Source organism: Sitophilus oryzae, unplaced genomic scaffold, assembly GCF_002938485.1.
Source record: "Sitophilus oryzae breed Bouriz unplaced genomic scaffold, Soryzae_2.0 scaffold_172_pilon_pilon, whole genome shotgun sequence".
NCBI lineage: Eukaryota > Metazoa > Arthropoda > Insecta > Coleoptera > Curculionidae > Sitophilus > Sitophilus oryzae.
In genome coordinates this window covers 5,130,926-5,149,525 of record NW_022146424.1, presented here as the reverse complement: position 1 = coordinate 5,149,525, position 18,600 = coordinate 5,130,926, and the positions used below count along the sequence as shown (strand labels likewise).

Sequence of the window (18,600 nt, the reverse complement as noted above, 5' to 3'; positions counted from 1 at the left end):
TTTAAGCAGGATCGTGATTAATCAATGACCAATTAATCAATTTTTCGAAACACCCTGTATACATTTTTAAAAAATCTTAAAATATGTAAAAAAAGAAAATAAAATATACGTGTTCAAGCGTTTTTTCGAAAGCTTGACCGTTTTTTAAATAAAAATATTCTAATATTTGAGGGGCGGTTTCACCCCCTTAGAATTCGAGTTTCGAAAAATCCCTTCTTATCGAACCTCTACACCCTAAAGTCAATCCGTTTTCCAAAAATCAGCTTTTTACGTCAAGCGCTTTAAGCAGGATCGTGATTAATCAATGACCAGATTTTTCGAAACACCCTGTATACATTTTTAAAAAATCTTAAAATATGTAAAAAAAGAAAATAAAATATACGTGTTTAAGCGTTTTTTTCGGAAACTTGACCGTTTTTTAAATAAAAAATATTCTAATATTTGAGGGGCGGTTTCACCCCCTTAGAATTCGAGTTTCGAAAAATCCCTTCTTATCGAACCTCTACACCCTAAAGTCAATCCGTTTTCCAAAAATCAGCTTTTTACGTCAAGCGCTTTAAGCAGGATCGTGATTAATCAATGACCAGATTTTTCGAAACACCCTGTATACATTTTTAAAAATCTGAAAATATGTAAAAAAAGAAAATAAAATATGCGTGTTTCAGCGTTTTTCGGAAACTTGACCGTTTTTAAATAAAAAATATTGTAATATTCCACCCCCCTTTTTACCCCCTTAGGGGATGAATTTTTAAAAATCCTTTCTTATCTTACGTAAACATCATAAAAGGAACCCCTGTGCAAAATTTCAGCTTTCTAGGGTCAAGGGTTTGGTCTGGGCGTTGATGAGTCAGTATCAGTCAGGACAGTCAGATTTATATATATAGATATTCAAAATATCCAATGCCTTTATAGTCTAAATTAGAAAATGTTTTAGAGATAAGGGAAATGCCATTCGTTTCTTTTGTTTGAACTGTTTACTTATTACTACTTATATACTGTGTTGTTTACTTATATTTACTTATATACTATTACTGTTATTTTATTATGTTGTATTAAACATTTAATAACTTATAATAAATGCATATCTGTATGCATATAATAATTATAATGCATATATTTAAGAAGCAAACTATATTAAGTCACAAAACATTGTTTTGAGAAAAACGAATTTAAAGTTATTTCTTAATTACTCTGTATATTTTTAAACCTATGATTGTAATATTTGGTGGTTGGTTGTAATTGTTTTGAAGAAGTGTAAAAATGTGTTATTAATATTTATAATAATTAGTAGTAGGAATTTGTATCAAAAATTAATATATTTAGGTGATCGTAGTTGTTTTTTATTATAAAAACTAGTTGTGTTATAGATTCATAACACTACTATAATAGTTGTGTTATAAATCTCATAACGTAACTGAAATACTAAAAAATAGTGATGTAAAAACGTTATAACTAAACGGTTGTAGATAAAATAGATTACCAATACTATTACAAATAATACCAACAATTTTTTGAGTGACTTAAAAAAATTTGTATAGGTACTAGTAAGTCGGAGAGAGCAAAAATTTGAAGTATTTAGTACATAACCACTTAATTCGACGCTACATTTCATGCGCTTGGAAAAATACTTGCTCTTCTGTCTTTGTTCAGTATTAATTAAGATTAACTTATATTAAGATTAACTTATAAGTCATCATTTATACCAAAATGAATAAAGCTAAATCACTTTAAGTCCAAATAAAAGTATATTAATGGTATAATAAAAAAGCATTTAACAGAAAATTGTAAAACAGGTATGTATGTTGCAACTTGGAACCAATGTACTATCTTTATTAAGTTTAAATTAACTACCCTATTGTAGCAAAACAGTCCAAATCAATTTTCGTCACTGTGGACCCGTGGACATAACATACTAAACTAACCAAAGATGTTTGTGTCAAACTGCGTTTACGTGATTTAAACTCATTTAGTCCAGGGCCAACATTACCCAACATTAGGCTGACAAGTCACTGGTTTTAAAAGTAAAAATGCGTATACATAAACATGCCGCGTAAAACTACTATTTGTACTTCTAGTATTTACATGTTATCATGTATTAATATAAATTCTTGTTTTTCTTTTGAAGGTGGGAAAATTAGTGGATAGGCTGGAACATATGCGAAGAAACGCTTTGGGAAGAGGGCCTAACCAATGCTTGTTATGTGGTGAAAATTTTAGACTTTTGGGACCCCAAAGAATCAGATGCATAGACTGCTTACGATGGGCTTGCCAAAAATGTGCCATAGATACGAATAATGCTAAAAATATAAGGTATAATAATATTTATATTATTTTTTTAATATACAATATATACAGGGTTTCTCACCGTAGCCGTTCGTTAGAAGTTTTTGAGGTCAGGAAAAACTTAGAAGTTTGAAATTTTGAAACTTAGGGTTATTTAAAATTTCCTTTCATTTAAAAACATTTTCAAGGTCACACCACTTCCGGTTACACCGGAAGTCGCCATTAACTTCCTTATTTTAAATGGAACACCGTATATATTATTTTATTTTTGGATTTCTAAGAAAATTTTATGACGAGTTTCATTAGGTTTCCCTATACCTATTTTCAACTGTTTCTCAGATATCTTGATTTATTTGAAAATTTTTACAGATTACCCTATTTTTAATAGTGCGTCTTTTACTAATTTTGAATCGGAGATAAAAGCTTCTGCGGTAAACGGAAGCAGAGGACTAATATTTACATTCGATGTCCATATTGACAACTAATTTATTACATACAGGGTGTCCAAAATTTGATAACCGATTAGATTATTTTCAAACTCAAAAAAGTTCATTTTTTCAAATGAGACACCCTGTATATTTTTCGATAGTTGGATGCAGAATTCAATTCTGCATCGATTTGCTATAACTTTCCCTATACCCATTTTCAACGGTTTTCTTGTTAATCCGTATTTTTTACTTTAATTCAATTTTTGGCAGAATTGACAATATGCACAAGCAGTTGACATTAATGTTTCAAGATCGCTGGACTGGTCCACAAGGACCCTGGAACTGGCCGCCACGGTCACCCGATTTAACGCCCCTCGATTTTTACCTCTGGAGGCGTATAAAAGAGTTGGTGTATTCTACGCCTGTACGTACTAGGGATGAGTTATTAAACCGTGTTAACCATGCGTTTACTTAATCTATGCCCAAAAAAAATCCGGAGTAGAGCTTTCAATGTTTCAACCAAAATAGCAGTCACTTCGAACAATAATTTTTGTAATTATTATGTTTACTTTTTTATGACGGTAGGGATACACTAATGTCTAGTGTTAATAATTAATGCCTCACCGTTACTGTTATACGATTGTTTTGTTATGTTCTATTATATTTTATATGATTTCACTTTTGTTTTGTTCCTGTTTTGTTCGTATGTTCTAATTACATTCAATTTTGTTACTTTAACATAACTATTTTTTTAAAAAAACACAAACGATATTGTCGATTCCGCCAAAAATTGAATTAAAATAAAAAATAAGGATTAACAAGAAAACCGCTGAAAGGGGGTATAGGCAAAGTTATAGCAAATCAATGCAGAATTGAATTCTGCATCCAACTATCGAAAATATACAGGGTGTCTCATTTAAAAAAATGAACTTTTTTGAGTTTGAAAATAATCTAATCAGTTATAAAATTTTGGATACCCTGTATGCGATAAATTAGTTGTCAATATGGACTTCGAAAGTATTAGTCCTCTGCTTCAGTTTCCCGCAGAAGCGTTTATCACCAATTCAAAATGAGTAAAATACCCACTGTTAAAAATAGGGGTAAATCTGTAAAAATTTTCAAATAAATCAAGATATCTGAGAAACAGTTGAAAATAGGTATAGGGAAATCTAATAAAACTCATCATTAAATTCCCTTAGAAATCCAAAAATAAAAGAATATACAGGGTGTTCCATTTAAAATAAGGAAGTTAATGGCGACTTCCGGTGTAACCGGAAGTGGTATGACCTTGAAAGTATTTTTAAATAAAAGGAAATTTTAAAATACCCAAACTCTCAAAATTTCAAACTTCCAAGTTTTTCCTAACCTCAAAAACTTCTAACGAACGGTTACGGTGAGAAACCCTGTATTTTCCCGTACCACAAGAGTGATCATAATAAATAAAAATGACATCATAATTTTAATTGATTAATTTTTCCTTCTTTATTAATAGTACTGCGTCCAGAGAACACTACTTGTGCATGATTTGTGCCGAAACAAGGGAGATCTGGAAGAAATCAGGAGCGTGGTTCTTCAAAAGCATGCCCAAGTATATCTTACCGGGCGATTCCAAGTTCAAAAGGAACAAGAGCATGCGAATGTCCAGGAAGTACCGGGACGAGGACAGCAGTTCCGATGAAGATCGGAAATGGAACAGGCAGCGGAGGAATTCTGGAACAGAGAGCACATTCGGTAAGACATTTGATGGGATCAGTAAATGTCCATGATACAAAGAATACAAGGTATGATATTGCGCAGGTTGGTCACTACGTCACAGGTGATAAACGGCACCATTGGTCGGCAAGCTCTGCGCGCCAATTTCAAATTGTCAAACAGATTGTGTCATCTGTGAAATTTGATTGTGTCAAAATGTGAAAATAATTTTTCAAATGTCAAGCTCGATGTCAAAACATAACTTTTGGGGTTATGTCCTAATTCTTCCCTATTTTAGGTCTTTTTTTATTAGTGGCAATGGAACAATATGGATATTTTTTTGTATGGCGTATGACGTCACAGGTGGTATGCGTAAACTTAACGAAAGTAGAGCCGCTATCGATCATACCTTGTTTTCTTTGTACCATGGTAAATGTCATACCTAATTTGTTACATTTTTTCAATAACAGTCAGTGTCATGTAGTACGAGAGCTAGCAACGTCGGAAAAACAAGTATTTTAACGTCTGGCTCTTTGATATGTATATCTTTTACTATGCTCTTCTAGAACAGCATGCGGCCCGTCTGGCTGCCGGTAAACGTTGCGTTCCCTACTGCGCATTGAAAGAAGATTCTATATTTTTATTAGTGCTTTAAATTAAAGTATTGAATATAAACCGACCTAGTCTCCATAGCTCAGCGCGTAGAGGTTTCGCCTATCAAGCGAGGAGTCAGAGTTCGAATCCGGGTGCAGGGCAAAACCTTTTTTATTTTATTTTTGTTTATATTCTGATAGTAAAGTATTAAATTATTTATTTGTTTTTTTTTGAATCACCAGAATTATTTAATACTTTACTATCAGACTATTACTACCACTCAGACAAAGATTTTCCTAGATATTTTAATTTTTATGATTTTGCGTCAATAGATCTTTATTATTTGGAACAATCTAGGAGGGGGGGATGACTGTGATATACCTTTTGTTAATTTAACAAAAGTTAAAGATTGTGGAGTAAAATACTCAATGGTAATAAAAAGATACATGTTTAAAACATATTTTAATTATTACACAGAATTAAAAATAGATATAAACATATAATCATGTGACAAAAATTATCTAAATGAAATCAAATGCTCAAAATACTTCCTTTCCTGTTAACTGCATAAAATGATTGTCTTTTCAAAAGGATCTTTCCATTTTAAAAGGCATGTAAAGTTCTACCTCGAAAAACCGCTACAATAATTTCTCTCATGTTGTCTCTTCTAGTTTGCCCAACATATTTCTGATTACAATCTTTACAAGAAATTTCATAAATACCCGACCTTTCCAGTGGAGGTGTTTTATCTTTTGGATTACCTAATAATTGTTGTAATTTATTATTAGCACTATACACAAGTTTATAATTGACATTCTTAAAAATTCCTTTTAGACCACGGGATAATTCTCTATCAAACGGCATTGAAAAATATTTAGACGTATCTTTCTTCACTTGAAAAGTCGAATTTTCAGAAATCATTAACCTATACCTACGTTTTCTAATTAATTTATCAACTAGTGAAGGAGAATATCCATTGCACTCAGCTACATTCCTAATGTAATCTCTTTCTATTTTATATCTTTCGTTGGAAAGTGGGAAACTAAGTAATCTATGAACTAAGAAATTTAAACTAGCCATTTTATGTTCAACACTATGATGTGATTCATTAGGAATATATCTGCGTGTGGTGGTATTTTTCCTATAGATATCAAATTCCAGGCAATTATTTGTATTTCTAATAACTAATACATCTAGAAATGGTAATCTGTCGTTGTTCTCAATTTCATGCGTAAATTTAATGGAAGGAAAACGATTATTTAACTGTCCAATTTAATTATCCAATTCCTTCAAGTTCTTTGTTACTACTACTCTAGTGGCGGAAATTAACTGTTACGCTCAGTTGGCTCTGACTCTTTATAATGTCTTTGGCTCTGACTCGGTTGGCTAGATTTTGCCACGCCCACTCGGTACCTACTGGGGAGTATATAAACGCTCAACTTGTAGATTGTACTTGAGTTTATAATCATCTGCTGATGATGCTAACATGGTTAGCAAAACGCGCGTCCAGTGTAAAAGTAAAAGTGTTTTGGTGTATTGTGGTGATTTAGTGTAATTTTATTTTGCAGTGTTTGTAATTTTGGACATGTAGAATTTTTTACTTTTTTTAACCTAATATTTTTGAAAAAACTTTTTAAATGAGTTTTATTATTTTACAAAAAACTTTTCCACAGTTTTTTTACATACATCTATCTGATCATATCTTGCTATCTTACAGTTTATGTTGATATGCATTAAAATAATATTGAAATCGTGGCTTTGTGATTTAAGCTCAGATTTAAGTATTTTAGTTTTTGCTAGTGCAGTTATTGAAACTATAAAACACTTTTAATAAAAAATCAATTTTTTTCAAAGGGGTATATCTCGACAATCGAAATCTTTCAAATTAAATATCTCGGAAACTGTGCATTTTTGAAACACAGTTTAAATGGGGCGAATATAGAGCTCCACTCATCCGTAGAGGCCTCACTGGTCGTTTAGCTACTTATTACCGCGTTTCCGAGAGGATACATCTTATTTTTATTTACACCTTTTTTTTTTTTTGCTGGTATAATTTAATATAGTGATCAAACGCCAAAATTTTCGAAGTGACTTCCACGCTTAATATCAACGTTAACACCTTAACAATAATATCTTAACCAGACTATATTGTCATGTTTTTTTTTATTTCCTCCTGTTGAGGTTGCGATTTCACTAGAGCGCGTCACTCAGTCAGAGCTAAGGGCGGAGGGGGCGATAGCCCCCCCGTGCCCCCTGTATTTAAAAACAATGTAGCTGAATCTATTGATTAAGTTTCCAGATCCCTTTTTTATGGGTTAGTCAACTTTTAAAAACAACAAAAAAAATATTCCTACATACAATTTTACGAGGATTAAATTCTAAATCCTATTTTTAATAACTCTGTCAAGTCCTGTTCAGCTATGCTGGAAATGTTTTGTGTAGAAGTCCTTTTCTGGAAATGTGTCGATATTTATTAATCGAGAACGAAAACTGCCAATAAAACACAGTTTTAAAATTAAAATTGTTCGTTCCAGAAAATATTCGAAAATTTCAAATAATTTGAAATAAAATTACTGCTAAATACGTTCGACATTTAATAAAGCATAAAGCCTGGGCAGAGAAAAAGTTATTTCAAAAATGTATTTTATTATTCATTAATTAAATATTTCGTGCTATAACAAAAATACACTTTCAATAAAATCTTTTGTTTGATTTTAATTTTTTTAATCGTTTTTTTTAAACCATTTCTATTACAAAATGTTGATTTTAAAATATATGTATTTATGTTTTTTTTGAGGAATTGCATTACTAATTTTTAGATATTAAAAAAATAAAGGTTTCTTCATAATGTGAGATCAGAAAGAAAACAGAAACATCTGTGATGGCTTTTAATTCGTTTTGGTTTGAATTAAAATTATTAGAATGAATGAAGAATTAATTATATTAATTAATAGAATATCCTAGCAACAGCTTGCGTTAGTCAGTTGTATCCATAGAGAAAGCCTAATATTTAGATTATAAAACAAATAAACTTTTGATTTCTAACCACGATCTTGATGGAAGATAATAGGTTTGTTCCAACCAGAATTTCGGAATCGTTTCTAGAGGTGGGTTGTGAAATCGCAGTCCGCTACTTTGTCACAGCTCCACCAACGTCGCAGTATGTGACTGCTCCAGTTCCAAGAAAATCGCAGTGACATTTCGGAGCAGTTTACCAGTTTAGGACATCTGCGCTCGTGAGTAGCAATAGGAGCAATAGCAGGCAATAGTGTAAATTCTGAAAATGCTCCTAGCCCCGTCGCCCGGTCAGACTGTTCCAGTCACAGTCGTCGCAGGTCGCAGTCGACTGGAGCTTAGTATATTGAGTATATTCTGTGTACTGGAGCTGTTGGGAGTTTGGGAACGGGAAACGTAGCAGCGTTCGCTTTTTGAAGAGTTTTTTGACAAAGATGTACAGATGTTTTTGACAAAGGTAATTTTTAACTTGTTAGTATGTTTATTTGTTAGTTAATTTTGTATCTGTGTTTTGTTGTATATCCTAAATCTTTTATTTGATCTTATACATTCATATAAGTTTTATTATTTATATCTATTTTTAAGGTCTGATGATGGCTAAATAGCCGAAACCGGTCACTAATAAACCTTTTTTTGAGAGTTTCGACTTTGAATTGAATATAACATTAAGTTTTTACCATGGGCCACCACTCTGTGAAAATGAACAGACTCTTTAAGATATTTATAGCAAAGTGCTTGGTACTTAGAAACACTCAAATTCTTCTGAATAGACAAAAAATATAGCAACATCTATCAAACTAAGACATCAGTATAGTACCGTACAGCCGCGATTTTAAGAGCTCTAGGGGCCCGTAGTTCGGAAAAGTTCGAATCTTGTACGTAAGGGCCCGGGAGGCTTGGGGCCCGTCGGTGACTTACCCCGATTGCACAGACGTTAAAATCGCCACTACTGATCGAAATAAAAAACGGCGTCCAGTTGGCTTGGAAATGACAATCGATAACATTCCCCATAAATTTTACATATAAAATGCCAGCAATCTTCATTTCATAGCTATCGCTGACGCCGTTTTTTCGATCATACGATATAAATAAATAAAAACTAGACGATGATGTTGCCTATCATAATCACACCTATAGTCCTGTACTTTTTTAGTAATGCAACGAACGGTGCCAACACCGAGTGTGATTTTTCGGAGCAATTAATTAAAATAAAACTACATTTTTAATTTATAGGTTAATTGTATCCATAAAATCGCCTAATATTTAGATCACAGTGCTTTTATTGGAGCAGTCGCAGAGCGTAGCAGCTCCACAAAAATCGCAGACTGGCCCACCTCTAATCGTTTCGAAATCGTACTCGAATCGGTTTTCTTGCACTTTGTCAGCATGCGCGGATTTCGAATAGTTTCGTGACGGTGCAAAAAGTATCAACGTTGGAACGCTTCGTAGATTGTTGTCGGGACTGTCAAAAGTGTATCGATCGGTTTTTTGTTTTTGTTTAGAATTTCATAACATAACCCTATTATTTTTGTTTGCAATTTGCAATAATAATAATTATTATTCTTGAAATGGAGAATCAGAATCCAGTAATTGTTGGTAAGTGTTGTTTCAACTGTTTACACACTAAATCACTTACCTATCCTCTCTTTTATGATCCTGTTATGCGTAGTTTCCTGTTATTTCATTGCAGTGGTAGAATCTTTGAACATTATTCTATAAATAAAAAATTATTTAAAATTTCTGAACGATTTACTCCACACAAACTCACAAGCAAAAGTATTACGCATACGTATTCGAATTTGTAAAAAATAACCAAGTCAGAAGCATCAGCCGGACGCCGGACGCCGGACCAGAATCAGCTGTTAAAAATCGATAATCCCTGCCAATATCCTTTTATGCGCAAGTCAACCCAAACAGTTCTCAATAGCTTTTTTCGTTTTCCTGTTATTACCGATTCTGAACCGTCCTAGAATTGTGATGCGTATGCGCAGAAGGAAATATGAAGACATTATTTCATTTGCGCATGCGCTGGAGAGTTCTAGGACGATTCAGAATCGATAATAACAGGAAAACGAATAGACCTAATACTTGCATCTATATCTAAACGTGACTCCGCATACTACGCAAGCGCTATCCCGCACGTCGTTTTACGATTTCGTCTTGGCGCCTTCTGATTATAGTTTAATGAACGAAAATAATAACAATATTCCACCTAATGAGCATGAAATAATTTCCGAATCATTTATTGGACCGGAAGGCTTTAAGGGACTCAAAGGAACTTGAAAAATAATATATGTATACTCTAATGATGTATGTATGCCCTTCGTTTTTGTTTAAACATAATATTATTAAAAAAGAGTTTTATTTCATTTTCTTAGTCTATTAGACAAAAATATATATATTTTATTATTTATTTGTTATGTTTTATTTGTGATACTAAAAGTTATAACTACATTGCTCAACAATTGCTGAGGATCAACATTAGGATTTTTCCGGGTTTTCGGTCATTTCAGGATTCAGGCTTAACTTAAAAACGTTTAAAACTATTATTCAAGCACGTGTAATAAAGTGAAATGTGTGTTGAATGTCACTTGGAAATGCATCACAAAGACATAACAATGCATTTCATATGCAACAAATTATTCATTAAAAAAAAAAATTGATTTAACTGGAAATAGGTGAACATTTTGATTTTTCATACATTTTTTTTAAATAAATTCGTTTTTTTTTCCCGGACTAGTTTTTAACCCGACTATTTCTAAAAAAATCAAACGTTACACATTTAAAAAAATGGAACTAAAAATATAACGCGATATAAGTTTGTGATCCTTATCAATTGTTGATCAGTGTATTTACAAATGACACATTTTGATTTTTATGTATTATGTCCAATGTTCCTTAATATTAACGTGAATATAATAATTGAGTTAATGAAATAATTACCTATTATGTGTCTTATTTAATAGAGAATTTTAATTCACATCAAAATGTACATACATATTGTATTTCAGCCACAAAACACAAGAAGTATGATTCACAACTAAAATAATACCCACTACATAACAAAACTTTAATTCATAACTTGCGCGAAAATATATTGGCGCTTGCGTGGTATGCGGAGTCACGTTAAGATATAGATGCAAGTGTTCTCAATTTGGACCATGTGCCGAAATTACCGTTCTGAAATCGTAACTAAACGATCCCAAGGTAGGTTGGTACGCAAACAGGATCGTCCGATAACCGTCAAATTTCGGTTGGAACACATTTGAATTACTGCGCACAATCGTGATCGTTTGGTGACGGTTCTGCGGCGGGTTGGAACAAACCTAATGAAAGGCCAAAATATCATTTCTCGCAAATTTTGAAGTATATATAATTAGTGGAAAAGTTTGATAACTTTTTCTACTAATTGAAAATGTCTTCCACTAATTTTAACGTTCTGAATGCTTACATTAAAATTAAAGGAATAAACTTCTACGCTAATTGAAACCACTAATTTATTCCACTAATTACGTGTCTACGGATAGTGATATTTAGAGTCATCTTTTCATGGCCAATCTGGGTTTTGCCCGATAATTTCTTTTTTCTTTTCTTTTATACTAAAAGAAATAGAGCCCCAACATTCAATTAAAGTCAGTCAAATAATTAGTGAATTTAGTTTTTATTAATTATAATATATATGTAAGAAACAGTACAAAAGAACAATCATTTCAGGCAAAAACTAAAAATATAAAAAGGACGAAAAAATATATAAAATTATATTTTTCTCTTCTTTAAATGTTCTTTATACATTTTACGTCTTCTTATTTACATTTTAAAGCCATCTAAATATATTTTTTTTCTCGTTTTACCAATTTTTTCCCCATTTTTCTTATAACACGCAATTTATAAATAACAAATTTACTTCCAGTAAACATCCCTCACAAAACAGACCTTGCCTCGTTTTTATACGCAGGAAAATCATAGATGTGCTGAAAAAGTTTACGTATATAGTCTTTCCCCTCAACAATGTCCTCTCTTTGTTCTTTTGTATAAAGTTTTTTTTGTTTCCTACCGTGATCAAAGAAAGTCTGTTGTTGATTTTGGTTTCGGGCGACTCCTAAAGGTTGATGGAATTATAACGAACCATTTATCCAAGATGTAATAATATAGATAATACATTATTCTATATAAATGTTATTCTATATAAATGTTTTTTACTCAGGCCAGTTCTCTAAATGTAAATAAATAATATAATAATATAAATAATATCTGAGTTTTCAAGATAAAAAAATAAAATTGACAAAAACATGATCCTGAATAATCAATGGTTAAATCATAAGCATTTAGCCTAAGAGCTGACGACATATTTAGAGAACATATTTTAGGCAAGCTAGAATAACTAAAAATGTATAGTTTATTAACTGGTGAACCCAGAATCCTAAGTCGGGCAGAGGAGTTGCGGGTATTTCGCTACTGCGCAACCCATGACATTTGCAAAAAAATAAATCCAAAAAAACATTCCTTTAGGCAACTTTCTCAAATTTTAGCATCTATTTAACTCAGAAATAAGTACGCCAGCCTTTTTTCGGGTTTAAAGTATAACCCGACCATCGCAAATATGTTTAATACTAATTATACCTACACTGAGAGAAAAAACGTTGTAAAATCAAAAATAATGCTAATGAATCAAATAAAATCAAACATGTTTTGGCCTCATTAATGGTCATAATTGAATTAATAAGATATCTATTGATTTTATGCATATACTCGTATATAAAACATACATGATCATTGTCATTGTTAGTGGTATATCAGATTTAGAATAAAAATGCTGCCTATTTGATTTAAAGAAATATATATTTGTTTATTAGTGTTTTCCTTTTGTTTTTCAAATACATTCCTTTTATTTCAAGCTTTTCTCTTTATATTTTCAAATGCAATGCTTAATGATTTATTAATATGTCACTTTGTTTAAAACTTGAGTTGATTTTAATCGAACAGGATCAGTACTAACAATTTAAATGAAATAAATATCAAATTTATTAGGAAAATAATTTTATTTCGGAATTAATCTTGTGGTGATAAGTAGGTAAATACAATTGTATTGAATGTCTTCCAAAATCAAAAAAAAAATAATAGATATAAGGGTATCCTGGTGAATTTTGTCTAGTGACGAATGGTTTTTGTAATGTCCTGGAATTGATATGTCTTTATTAGATTCCTTCAAAGGTCACAGAGATTCTAAAAAAGAAAGCAACGTTTAGTTAAATATATGATATAATTTTCTCCATCTTAAAACTGGAGTTAACCTGAAACAGAAATGTTTATATACAGGGTATAGAGGATTTGCAGGTTTTCTGAATCATATAATTGCAAAAAACAGTATTTTTTAGGTTCCTAACGCCACTATAGATGATAAAACCGCGCTATGTTGAATTTAAAAAGTGGTGTTCTTAAATTTCTTGAAAAAGAAAATTCTTCATTCTTTCGCGAAAAGATATTGTCGTTACCACCCTGTACAAATTTCTGTTCTGTACAGGATGAGGCAACGATAGAGTAGTCCATTATCTCAATAATTGTTTGGAGGTTTACAAATAAATGTTAAATACAAAAGTTATAGGGAAGGTTAAGATACACGTTTTAAATTATTGTAGAATATATTTGTATTGTATATCTTTTTGTATTATTGTATATTTTTTTGTATTGTATATTATTTGTATTGTTATATTGTAGAATATACTGGGTGCTTCATAAAGTAAAAAAAAATAAGGAAGGTTGGAAAAAATATATTTTTTATTTATTTATTAATATCTCTGATATTATCGAAATATATTTACTCATATATAATATATTATGTAAAGTGGTCCAAAAGGAAGCCAAAAATGCAATAATATACAGGGTGTTCCATTTAAAAAAAACATACCGATCCACTTACACATTTTTGAGCCACCCTATAGAAGTCGAAATATTTTCCTGAAATACATCCTCGTACATACTTTAGGTTTGAACTTAAACAAAATTGTGAAGTTTATTATTCTAGGAGCTACAGATGCCCGACGCACTACTGCCGAACCCTGTATATTATAAAAAAATATTATTAGATAAAAAAGTTATAGAATTTTACGTAGAATTTAAAAAATAAAATAAAAAATAGGGTGTTGCATTTAACAAGTTATATCCGCAACACTTTTTTGAAGCACTCTGTATATTCTGCAATAATTTTAAAATGTGTATCCTAACCCTCCCTATAACTTTTTAATTTAACATTTTTTGTAAATCTCAAAACAAAGGAGATATTGACCTTACTCTATCGTTGACTCACCCTGTACATTCTGTAATGTTCATCAATATATTTTTTTACTTTTTATACTGGTACGAGCTGTAGTAAGTTCCACCTTTTTAACAATTTTGCTAGCTTGACTTCGTATTCCTTTACGTCTGAATTTTCATCATCTAGTGAAATATTACTTTGCAAATTTGAATTGTTGAATTCGTCCAGCGTTAAATTCAAAATCACAATGCATCATTTCGGCCGGCGTCGGTCGTTTCCATCACTTTTCAAGAAAACCTTTGGCCGCCATAATGCTACTGAAATAATATTAACGTTTGATCATTCTAAACAACTACTTAAACAACACATTACCTGTGAACGGTACAATTCTCCTTTTTGTCACTAACAACTGTCAAATACAATAAATATCATTGTACTATTCAAAATCATGGAACGCGACAAAAATCATACAACAACGTGTGGCCTAATCGAGCTTATCCCGTCAATACCGCCAAACACTAGAGATGGGCGAAAGTAACCGGTTTTTTGAATAACCGGTATTTTCCTCTAAAATAACCGGTTATTTAAAGGTAGTTTTTTTTCACCAGTTAACCTAATAACCTTGCATTACGTCCAATAACCTATAGCCGGTTATTTGTAAAAAAAATCGTACTTGTTTAAAACAAGTAACAATTAAATATTAGCTGTTTGAATCGTAAATTTCGAAGAAGCGAACGGCACGGATCTTCCCGATATTTTGACGATAATGGGAGATCCCGCTCCCGCTCCCAAAACGAAAATATATGACATCAAACATCAAATGTCAAAATTAAATCAGGCATCAGGCGAACCCTGATAATAATCAAAACAACGGCCAAATGGCCCTGACAGGTCAGGCCGTAAAACAAAGTACTAATGGCATAGACTACTACTAGCCACCAGCTAGCCAAGTGATACGAACCTAACTTCAAATAGATTCTCTAAATTCTATATTTAAATTTTAACCGACTTTAACGGATTTTCAACGGTTCTTCAAAAGTTTTCCATGGTTTCGCCCAGTTTCACCCACGTTTCACCGTAAATATATTTTATTTGTAGTTTGAAGTCTCTCTTGAAGCTTAGACTAAGAATACAAAATTGAAGTTCAAGTAATGAATGAAGATAATCTTTCATTATTTATTCATTTTAATCTCTTTATTTTTCTTTGGTATTTGATTAAAATAAATTGGTTGTAGATTGTAGAACTTGTGAGTTGTGTGGTTTATTTGAACGTTAAGTAATTACTAGTTTTAATATCATATCCATGTCTAGTCAAAAAAGTGAGGTTAGCATTTTTATTTAAACTCATTTTGTACATATACATACTTACATTGCTACAATCTCTATTTAATCATGCGATTTAACTAAGTTTATTATCTAAATTTGAAGTAGACCTATGGAGTGTAGAGGTAAGTAAACCTATAGGAAAACTAAATATTTAGTTTTGCTAGGTTAGGTTATTTGAATAACCGGTTAATTTGTGTCGGTTAATTTTGTCAAGTTATTATTTTTTAAAGATAATTCCGGTTAACCTGTAACCGGTTTTTTACCAATAACCGCCCATCTCTACCAAACACCATCTTTCGATGTCCACCTCAAATGCATGACTTTCTATTGGCAAATATTAATCACGTGGCAAAAGCCTAACAGAAATGTTAGCAATTCTTATAGAAATAAAATACTCTCGTGCTTAAAATACATTTATTATAAGGATGTCTTATTGGAATGAATAGACAAGCAACACTTTTCAAAAATAATAAGGCAATGCCAGTTTATTTTAAACGTGGTTCTTTTGAAACATATAGAGTAATAATTACTTTAAAAGGACTAAATATTAGATATCCGATAAAACAGTATTCACTTTATTTCGAATGCTTTAATTTTTATTATGTATATAAAACAATATTATATTATCAGGAATCGTTATTAAAACAAATAATTAGGTAAATCGAATTCCATACAACGAGTTAATTATTTTAACGTGATTTATTGTGCATTTTAAAATACATTTTTTTTCTGCGTGTAGAAAATGTACTTTAGGCATTTTAAATTTTTTACAGCATGTTTATTAGATAATATTAAAGAATATGTGTTAATTGCCAGATGAATTCAACGGTTTTTAATACTTGCCTGACGCGAATAAAGATTTTAAATGAGCGCGACAAAAAATGAGTATCTATATAAGCGCGAGAAAGATAGTTTATTGAGACTGGCGGAATGACTAGTGATTTTATTTTGTGAGGAAAACTGCTTTTTGGCCTCAGGGGCTTATGTTCAAAGATATCCAAATAGGAATGCTGATAAGCGTTGGAAATGAAGAAAATGAATTTGCCGTAATGGCTCTTTTATAGGAAATCGATATATCTACAAGTCATCGTAAAATAAGTCTAAGAACTATTTCTCCGTTTTTCTTGATAAACTAATAAATACATATTTAATAAATATTATTTATTAAACTAGTGTGGGTAAATTAAATAAAAGTACAAATTTTAAAAAAGTCCATAAACTAAATTTAGATTTTGAAAATAGCTACCAACTGTTACTAGAAACTTGCCATGATGACACTAGCCCTCTTGGTTGCCACCACGGATGTGTCACTTGTATGGGAAAACAGGCAACAGTCAAATTTAAACGTGCCAGGACCAACGACAAAGAAAGCAACATCTGCCAGGCATTGGCTTTCTTTGTCACTCACATTGCTTAAATCATGATACCGCGGCCATTTTGCCAACAAAGAAGCTGACCGGGCTGTCCTGGCAAGTGATTTAAAACAATTTTGCTTTTTACAATATTAAATTACCATTTGGATGTATTTAATGCGATTATTCAATTAACTGGTAAGTCAGAAATTACACACAAATACTTTATTCGTAAATACAACTAAGATGTAAACGTAGTTTTGTATTTTTAGATTTCAACTTTTGCAAAGACCCGCCGATAGAACTTGCCTGGCAGCGTACCTGTTTAACTAAACGTATTATTTCCTGATAATAATATCAAAACACGTAAGTACCTCTATAATTTATGATGACAAATGATTTTGATTATGTTTTATGTTATTTAAATACTTTCTAACCTCAAATAATAGTAAGATCCTTGTTTATATCGCACAGCCCGTTCAAAACTGTATTGTCTTCAAAAAATGTTTACAAAACAAACAATTATTACAAAAACAATGTCCTTTTAATCTGATTTATACCTCAGAAGGATGCCAGTAAAATTTTATTAAATCAACATTATATTATTTGGCCATTAATATCCAAAAAGGAGCATATTGCCTTAACTTAAATTTTCTTTTACTTCTCTTGACAATGTTCTCTATATTCTCTATTTTGAGTTAGTAAACTTTTGAACGGGATGTGCGATATATAAAATACATAATATATCCAAGGGTATGATCTGATAAAAGTATTTTTTGATGCATTTTTTGGTTGTTTATGCACGTTGGCTTGGTTTATGTTTTATTCAGCTTATATTTATTTGGTATAACAGTTTTTTTGCCTTTGGAATGGCATGCATTGAGGCTAGATAGTAGATAGTGTTTCATTAGATCATTAAAGGAATTTAAATTAGCATATATTTTTTGTGATTGTGTGTTATCATGATACAGGTAGTTGTATCATAGTGCCTTATGCATGTTATTTACCTATTATATACTTATGTATTATCAGTAAATAGATGATAACATAGTACTAAAATGTCTTTTTAATAGTATGTTTATCTTTCCAATTCACTAGGTATTTGCAAAATGTATTTTGAACTAATTTAAGTCATTAATTGATCATCTTTCTTTTTCAGGTTCCGGGATATTCTTTTCATTGTTAAAAAAAAAATATATATATTTCAATATTATTGTAATATAAATCGCAGCTCTAAAAATAAATGATATTGATTACTAATGTGTAATTTATTTACTATGAATTTTCTCTGAAAATAATAAGTCTTTAATAATATCATTGATTTGCTGTGTAAAGTTAATAGACATATTTTTTAATACATTAAATTATATTAAAGTAATAAAAAATATGTTTATTAACTTTAAACAGTAAGTCAGTGAGACTTATAAAAATATTTTTCTTAAAATTTCCCCTCTTTTAAGCCCCGCCCCTCCAATTCCCCTCAATTTAGCTAGTACTGTCAGGCGACACCAGGTGGCGTCTGTTTCCATTTTTTAACATGAAGTTAGCATTTCTTTAATGTACCTATTCCCTGGTTGCCACTTTATTGAAAAATTGCTCTTTATTCAAAATCTAAGCTAGATAGATATAGAATAGACCAGCAATTTTTGATGCCCCT

General features: G+C 31.2%; 1 protein-coding gene across 2 annotated transcripts in view; it reads left to right on the top strand.

The window, feature by feature from the left end:
* The window catches only part of LOC115881573 (rabphilin-3A), a 92,422-nt gene that overhangs the window by 32,111 nt on the left and 41,711 nt on the right, over positions 1 to 18,600 (top strand). For both annotated transcript variants that reach the window (XM_030899116.1, XM_030899115.1), the window contains exons 4-5: positions 2,126 to 2,310; positions 4,204 to 4,442. In XM_030899116.1, coding sequence (XP_030754976.1) covers positions 2,126 to 2,310; positions 4,204 to 4,442 — 424 coding nt within the window. The remainder of the gene's footprint in view (positions 1 to 2,125; positions 2,311 to 4,203; positions 4,443 to 18,600) is intronic.